Source organism: Plasmodium sp. gorilla clade G2 (genome assembly GCF_900097015.1).
Source record: "Plasmodium sp. gorilla clade G2 genome assembly, chromosome: 9".
Classification (NCBI taxonomy): domain Eukaryota; phylum Apicomplexa; class Aconoidasida; order Haemosporida; family Plasmodiidae; genus Plasmodium; species Plasmodium adleri (nom. inval.).
In genome coordinates this window covers 1,287,501-1,297,500 of record NC_041701.1, presented here as the reverse complement: position 1 = coordinate 1,297,500, position 10,000 = coordinate 1,287,501, and the positions used below count along the sequence as shown (strand labels likewise).

The 10,000-nt window shown below is 14.8% G+C and overlaps 1 protein-coding gene across 1 annotated transcript in view; it reads right to left on the bottom strand.

The window, feature by feature from the left end:
• Positions 1 to 1,242, bottom strand: part of PADL01_0934700 (Plasmodium exported protein, unknown function) — a gene marked incomplete at both ends in the record, with an annotated part of 1,249 nt that extends 7 nt beyond the window's left edge. Inside the window, 3 exons of the mRNA XM_028682040.1 lie at positions 1 to 45; positions 164 to 846; positions 1,042 to 1,242. The exon at positions 1 to 45 is cut by the window's left edge and continues 7 nt beyond it. Coding sequence (XP_028538357.1) covers positions 1 to 45; positions 164 to 846; positions 1,042 to 1,242 — 929 coding nt within the window. The remainder of the gene's footprint in view (positions 46 to 163; positions 847 to 1,041) is intronic.
• Between the last annotated feature and the right edge of the window lie 8,758 nt (positions 1,243 to 10,000).

The following is a 10,000-nucleotide window of genomic DNA, read 5'->3' as shown; positions in this document are numbered from 1 at the left end:
GGATATCCATTTCCTTTAATATGTTCAAGACATAAAGGTATTTGCCTAAACGATTTTCAATTATATATATATATATATATATATAGTGTTCATATTATTTTAAATTATTTACATATATATATATATATTTTTTTTTTTTTATGCAACTGCTATTGGTTCTAACCTTTTTGTTCTTCGTGTTTTTTCTTTTTTCCATTCTTCTACACATTTGGTTATAAATATATTCCACTGGTTAATAATTTTTCCTTTTTTTTCATTTAATCCTTTTTCTTTTTGATGAAATCTATTTTTAATTTCTTGATAAGTATAAGCTCTTTTAATTCTCGTTTTAAAATGTCTAGCATCTTTCATATCTTCTTTCCACATTTGTTTATAAACATTATCCATCCAAATATTCCAAATATTTTTTTTCCAATCAATATCCATATCTCTAGTTAAAGGACCAAAATATAAATCATTCCAAGTAATATCTTCAATATCATTCCAAAAACATCTTTTAACTTCCCAGTATCTTATTCTTTCTTTTAAACATTTTTCATACCATGTCTTTTCAACACCTTTAAGTATTTTTAAAGCTCTTAAAATATCATCATTTATTTCTTCTTCTGATTTATTATTATTAACATGATTTTCTTCTTCATCATGAGAAAATTCAGGATTCATATTCTGTAACAATATCCTAAATCCATGTTCATCTTCTTCCTTTGAATTTTCTAAATGTTCTTGCAATGGAACATCAATACGTTCAGCTAAATTTCTTGAATCTCTATGCTCCTCTGCATCACTATACCTCTCTCTTTCATTCTTACTACTCTTTCCTTTCTTCTCTGTTAAGTTATAAAATCTCTACAATTAAATATATACAATTAAATATATACAAATGAATATTATACAAATGAATAAATATATTTATATATATATATATATATATTATATTTTTATTGGTGAGAAGAGATAACAAAATACTTCTTCCATTCTTACAACATTTCAAACATTTAATATTACATATAATTAAAAATTATAGTATCATTATTTTCTTACTTGTACAAAAAAAACATACAAAAAAAGAACTATTACAAAACTGGATTTACTAAGAAGGAACCTTAATAGGTTCATTTCATAAAATAATTTTCCTTTCCAAATTTTTTTATTCTTAGTCAAACATATATCATCTTCTACAACTCTGTACACATTAATTTTTTTGTTTGACTCTTTTTTCTTATTATCTTTACAAAAGATCATATTAAAAGAAAACTTTTCTTTTTTTTTTTTTTTTTTTTTTTTTTTTTCTTTTCAATTCTTTTCTTTTCTCTCTTGGTATAATAAAATACACGTCTCAGGATTATTTTATGTATATTCAGACATGTACATATATATATAATATATATATATATATTATTTTCAAATGGTATATATTTTTTTTTTTTTTAAATTAAAAATCAATAAATAATGAGAGTTTATATACACATATAATAATATATTTTAATATACAAATACAAATATACATACATATATAAATAAATAAATATATACATATATATATATATATATATATAATATTATTAACTTATATTCACATAATAGATAAAAAGAAAACATATAAGAAAGGTTGCTATTGCCTTAAAAAAAATTCATAAATTTAATTATATTATTACAAGAAAGTTTTTCAGAATACACTCTTATATATGTGTATATAATGAAATATTTTATCAAATACAATAACACATATATATATAAATATATATATATATATATATATATATATGTATAACTATGATCTATTATATTTTTAATGTTAAATATTTTTTATGGATCCCAATAAAAATTAAAACCTTTAAAATAAAAAAAAGGAAATTAATATATATATATATATATATATATATATATGTATTAATTTATTATTATTTTATATATATATATATATATTTTTTTTTTTTTATTTATATACTTTATAAAAATTTTGTATTCTTGCCTTTTAATAAACATATATATAATAAATTCTCCAATAAAATATATAATTGCATCCTATTTTATTTTAGATACTTTATAATACCATACTATTACATACATATTATATATATATATATATATATATATTATATTTATATATATAATATTTCATAATAAATATCATATATTATCCATATATAATATATAATATAAAATATCATATGAAAATAGTAATATGTATAAAATTATATACATATATTTTTATTTATATCATATAATAAATTAAAAAAAACAAAAATATATATAATATATATATATATAATTTATTTAAGTTATTAAATTATTAATTATATATATATATTTAAAGGTTAAATAAAAATAATCATTATGGAAACATAAAAATATATATAATAATGTACAAAAAAAAAAAAAAAAAAATACATCAAAAAGAATACTTTTAATAAAAGAATATGTGAATATATTATGTAATAATATATATATATATATATATTTTTTCAGAATTAATATTAAAAAGATACAAAAATTTAGTACATTATTTGAGGAAAACAAAAAAAGGAAACCAAATAAAGGACATGAAAACGAAAAAAAAAGAAGGAAAAAAAAAAAAGCAATAAAGAAACAAAAAATCCAGAAAAAAAAGAAGTAAGAAGGAAAAAAATAAAGAAAAAAAAAAAAAAGAGAAAATTAATATATATTAAAAGATATTCCTTTTTTTTTTTTTTTTTTTTTTTTCCGTATAAATTATTTGCTGTACGTAAATTCATATGACTTTAAAAGTTATGCCTAAAAGTACAAATGGTATAATATATATAATATATATATATATATATATATATGAGGAAAAAAAAAAAAAAAGAGAAAAACAAAATATATATGTATATTATTATATATATAATATAGTTAATTCCATTTTTTTTTATGTTAAATAATATTCTTTATATGCTTTATAGCAAATATAAAAATAAAACTGTAAGAAATAATATAATTTTTTTTTTTAAATATATATAAATATATAATATATAATTATAACCATAACTATAAATAAATAAATATATATATAATATATATGTTTCACACATCAATGTTTATATATATATATATATATATATATATTATATTATGTATATTTTAATTTTTATTAACAATATATTATATGCGTACAGTTTTAAAATGTCTTTATAAAAAAAAAAAAATTATTTCACCATTCTTCCCTTATATATATATATATATTATATTTATATATATTATAATTTTTATTTTATCTATATATCCATTCGATGAACATATAAGAAATAATTTCAGTGAATAAAATATGTAACCTTATATTGAAAGTTTAAAAAAAAAAAAAAAGACAAGAACAAAATTTCATTTGTGTAAGTATGATTTTATTTTAACTTGTCAATCTTGTTCATGTATTCATAATATATATATATATATATATATATATATATATATATATATATATATATATTTATATTTATATATTTATTTATTCATTTATATTCTATCCTATTAAAAATAAAAATATTAAACACCTGTACAAAGATTTCTCCATATTAACAATAAGTATATCATATTTAAAAAATAATGTTTCCACATATATGTATCTATATATATATATATATATATATATAAATATATTCATATATATATGTTCATATAAATATACTTTTATATGTCCTTTATATTTTTCAACGTTGAAAACCTTTAAAATATGTTTTAATAAATCACAGATGATATATATATATTTATTTATTTATATTTATATTCATATAAATATATAGAAAAATGTGTCTTATTATTTTTATTTTTTTTTTTCATATGTAAAATTATGTATTAATATAAAATTCTATGGAAATATAAAATATATAAGTAAACAAATAAATAATAAAAAAAATGATGATCTCACAAATGTACATACGTATCTAGCATTATATATATATATATATATATATATATATATTATGATGATGTCATATTATTTATATATCCTATTATTTTAATAATAATATTATGATTTATTATATGATATATATATTTTATGTTGTACCTAAAAAATACATTATACAAAAATAAAGATATATCTAAATAAATATATATATATATATTACCCTTCGAGTGGAATTATAGTAATATCTAATTATATATATTATATATAATATATTATTAATAGTGCCAACTATTTATTTACATATTTATATACCCTTATATATATATATGTATTTATGTATATATGTATATATTTGTATCTAAATTTTTTTTTTTTTTTTTCTTTAATTTTTTTCATTTTTCAGGATAATATAATTTAAGCATATGTATATAATTCTTTTATATTTACATCACACTAAATAATACAAGCAGTTGTAATTTCTCATATTACATAATAAGTATAATCATAAAATATAACAAGCAATAAAATATACACATATATGTGTGTACATACATGTATATTTATCATAATTCATAAATATATACGTGTAAGTAATATCTATACTTGTTCTATAGTATAACACACTTTTTAATAAAAAATAAAAAAATAAAAGTAAAAATAAAATATATATATATATATGAGTAAGTGAAAAATATTAAATAAAATTATATAAATTAGATGCTCTCATATTTATATTTTATAAATTAAACGTAAATAATAAGCACACATCTATACATATACATCATATATATATATATAATACTAAGGAAACACATATAAACGATATATGTATTATATGTTATTTATTTTTTTATTTAATTATAAAAAAATATTTATTGATTTACATATATTAATATATATATATATATATATATATGATTATTATATTGTAATATTGCTGTAACATGTAATATATATATATATTAATATAATTTTTAAAATGCATATAACATATATATAACAATACCTTTTGCATACGTGTTACTACTCTGATATATTTACTTTTAGGTTTATATATATATATATTAATAATTTTACCTGTGCATGCATATCTTATTATATAAGTTTATCATTCTTGTATTCTTGCATATTATAATATCATATAATATAATGTAACATAATATAATATATTTATACTATTCATACAGCGTGTTTGAGAAATGACTATACCATAATATATAAATATAAATATATAAATATATATATATATATGTATAATCTTATTATATTTATACACATGTGTATTTTTTACACTTACATATGTTTATATTATAAAATAATAAGTAGCCCTAATAAAAACATGCAAGTGAAAAAAAAAAAAAAAATAATAAAATAACAATCGAATAAAAGATTTATTATATTTTTATAATTTATTATTATTATGACTTATTTGTTCTTATACCCTTTCGTTTTCTTATTATTACATCTTTTAAATACAGATATTATATGAAAATTTCTATCCATATTTATTTATATTATCATATAGTATTAAATATATATATATATATATATATATATATATATAAATACATATATTTATACGATACGTTTTATTTATCTGACTCATATTCTTGTGCAATATAAAAATAATTAAGAATTATAACAATAATATATTAATATATATAAGGACAACTATTTTATATTATATAAGTTATGTTATATAATTTATATAAATGTGTAAGTATACATATATATGTATATATATATTGAAATAAATTATTATTCACATATGAGTTATATATTATTTATTCTTATTTTATTTGTGTATGCTTCTTCTTCTATTATCTTTTCTTTTTTCTTTATTATTTATTTTTAATAAATATTTATATTCTAAATATTTTTAACACTATTTTTATTCTCTCATAATATTAATAAGATGAACATGAATAATATATATATATATATATATATATTTATTTATTTATTTATTTACATGCACTAATTACATAATTCTGTATTAATGCCATACATAAACAGTGTTATATTCTATACGTGTAAAGATATTTTATTATTTATATATATATTATTTATTAAATATTTCATAATAAAAAAATAAATATTTATATATTTTACATGTTTGTCATAATAATTTATGACACTATGTTTCTATTTAATAAGGATAAACAAATCAATCAATATAAAACACTTATATGATATTTCACTACATTAAAAAGAATTAATTAGTGTTATATATTTTTTTAAATAATATTACAATAAAGGAAACAAATATAAAATATAATATAATAAAATAAAATAATAAAAAAAAAAAAAAAAAAAGCAAAAATTTTAAAAATATTTAATATAAGGATGGACTAATGGATTTAAAAACTATTCAATACTATATATAAATGTATACCTTCATTTAATATTAATACAATTATATTTGTAATTATTGCATTATATTAATTTATATATAAATATTAAATGTTATTCTTAATTTATTGAATATATAAATAAATAATAGTAAGAATAATGACGAATATACGAACATATATATATATAAGTATATGTATATCCATTTCTTTTATATAACAATTATTTGTTATTATAATAATAGTCCTTTATTTCCCATTTTTTGGTTTCTTTTTTTTTTTTTTTTTCTTTTTATGTACCATATTACCTTATAAATAATATTATGTTTTAATAATATTAATATACACACAATTAATATGTTTTATATATATATATTTATTGTGAAACATATTAGTGTGTATATTAAAGGCGTAATATATATATATATTTTTTTTTTAGATAATATAACATATATATTTGTATAAGAACAAAAATATATTTTTTATTCATACATACATCCAAACTTCTATTTTATGCAAATACACATAACTTATTGATATATTTATAATAATATTAATCATGCATTTTATTATAAAACCCTCAAATATATATATTTTTATATATGTGTGAGAATATCTATTTTGTTTTTCCTTTCATTAGGATAATTTTTTTATATGGCATGTATTTATTTATGTTGTTATTTATTTGTTTATTCTATTTATCATTATACATCTTTATATGTATGTTCATATCATTAGCAAGTTACATGACAAATATATATTAATATAAAAATAAAATAATATATATATATATATATATATATATATATACATTTGTGCTACATTTTTGGACCTCCTCCATTTAGCATATTCACATTAAAAGTATATAAATATAAAGAAAAATATTACCATATATTATACTTCGATATTTATACATGCATGTAATTTAAAAAAAAAAATTAAAATAATAATTATTATATAATAAACCTTATTAGAAAAATAATTAGATCCTACTTATTTCTTATGCTTATATAAATATTATAAAATGTTTATGACATATTATATACTTTACACTTTTACAATATACATATATAAACACTTTAATTACAAAGAATATATTAAATTATATATATTTTTTTTTTTTTAAGTCATATTCTTATAAACTCGGTACATGCATTAATCATTTTGTATCGTTGAAACGATTACATGCATGTATTTCTAATAATTATTTTTGGAAAAAAAAAAAAAATAAATAGATACATAAATGTGTAAACACGTGTATGTTGATAATATTTTTAATAGATATATTTTTTGAAATTAAAAAAAAAAAAAAAAAAAAAAAAAAAACATTGATATGATTTGTATATGATCTTTTTATTTTACTCATTTTTTTTTTTTTTTTTCTAAGTGTATCACATTCTTTTATTTAAATGTTTATTTTTATTATATTAATTATTTATAAATAAATAGTACCTTTTAATGTAAACTTATTAAAATATCTTTCAAGTCATATGTCTCAAAGGAAATTATTACATACTAATAATATATATATATATTTATATATTAAAAAGAAAATACTTTTTTCAATTTATAATCATTATAAAACTAGATAGTCATTAAATTATTAAATATATATAATGAGTAACCTCAATTTTGTATTATTAATAAATATATGTATAGACGTATCATATTATGTAAATCTATTTATTTAAATTATATTTTTATAAATATTATATTTTGAAAATATTAGAATAAACCTTTTAATATTCTCATATACGTTTGTTTTATCCTTTAAAATATTAAATTATTATATATCTCAAATTTTAATTTATATAATATTTATTGTATTTATTTGTGACGTATACATATATATATTATATATATAATGTAAAAATATATGAACATGTTCACAAAAAATAAAAAAAAATAAAACAAAAGAATATGTAAAACATGTGTGTTTTTATTTACTAGTAATAAATATATTTAGTTGCATGTAATAATTCATATTAGATATAAAGGGTAAACCAAAAAAAAAAATAATAAAAAAAAAATAATAATAATAATAATAAAAGATTTTATTTATAATTATATTTTAAAGTAGTTAATATGTTTTACTAACTTACATTAAACAAATACATTATCTTTTATTTATATTTTGAGTTTGTATATTACTTTTTCATTTAGAGGTCTCTAGCATGCTTAATTATATATATATATATATATATGGTGTAATGTTAAAATATACTATTAATTTATAAAATTATTATTATAAAAAATATACAAAAATATTATTATATTAATAGATAAAACTAGACATATAATTATAGAAATTTTTTTTTTTTTTTTTTTTTTTTTGTTATTACTGTAATGTCATGGGTCGATAAAATATAATCAATCCTTCTCAGAGTAATAATTCGAATCACTTATAAAATGAAAAAAAGAAATAAAAGAAAAGATATACGTGTGTATTTATTAATTTATAATTAAATTGTATTATTATATTAATACAATATTATTTATTTATATTTTTATATCTAGATATATTTACACCTATACTAAGGACATATATATAAATATATATATATATATTTATACATTTATATATTTATATATTTATTTAATATTATTATCATTATAATAAATATATATTACTATTAAACATAAATGTTTATAAACTTATAATTAAGCAGTGAATGAAGATATTCATATTAATTATTTAATTAATATAACATTTACATTGAAATATATAAATATATTTCTTAACATGCTTATAAGACATATATACGTTTCCAATATTTATTTATATAAAAAATTATAATATATTACCATTTTTATTTATTTAAATACCTGTGTATTCATGTATATTATATAATAAAAATTTATAAATACATTATGATATTAATATAAATATATTTAAATTAAAAATATATATTTAGGAACATACAGATAAGATAGATAGCTCAGATAGATAATACGTATATAGAGATATGTATTTATTTATTTATTTATTGATTGATCTATTTGTTTATATACTTATTGATCTGCTTATTGGTATACTTATTAATCTATTTATTGATCTACTTACAATATTTCTATCATTATTAAAGTTATTTTAAATGTACTTAACGAATTACAATTAAGAAATATCACTCAGAAGGATAAAAAAAAATATATATAGTATAATATAATCTTATATAGTCTTATCTATTTAATATGTCACATAAATATATATATATATATATATATATATATATGTTTGAATAGTTATTTTTCTTTATTAAAATTTTTAATTATATATTACAAGAAAAATAAAAAATTTATTTATTTATTTTTTTTTTTTTTTCTTTTATAACCTTTTGTTATTAAATAATAACCAAAGAAAAATAAATTATACAAAAGAATATATTTATAAATTATTAACTGTGTAAATATATATATATATTTATTTATTTATAAGTTCCTTATTATTTTAAAAATTCAAATAAAAAGAATTTCTTAATAATAGCTAGCTAAATAACAATACACATTAAAATTGGGTAGCATATATTTTACATATATTATAAATGTATAATATGTATTAAATATTATATTGTTGTATTATATATATATATGTAAATGTATTGATTCTTTCTATTATGCATATTTGAGTTTATTTATATAATATACATTATCATTCTCATATATATTATATAAACCATAACCAAAGATTTATATATATATATCCATATAACTGAAATAATTATTAATGTATCAAAAAGTATAAGTTATATATAAGCATATTAATAAATATAATATATATATATAATAT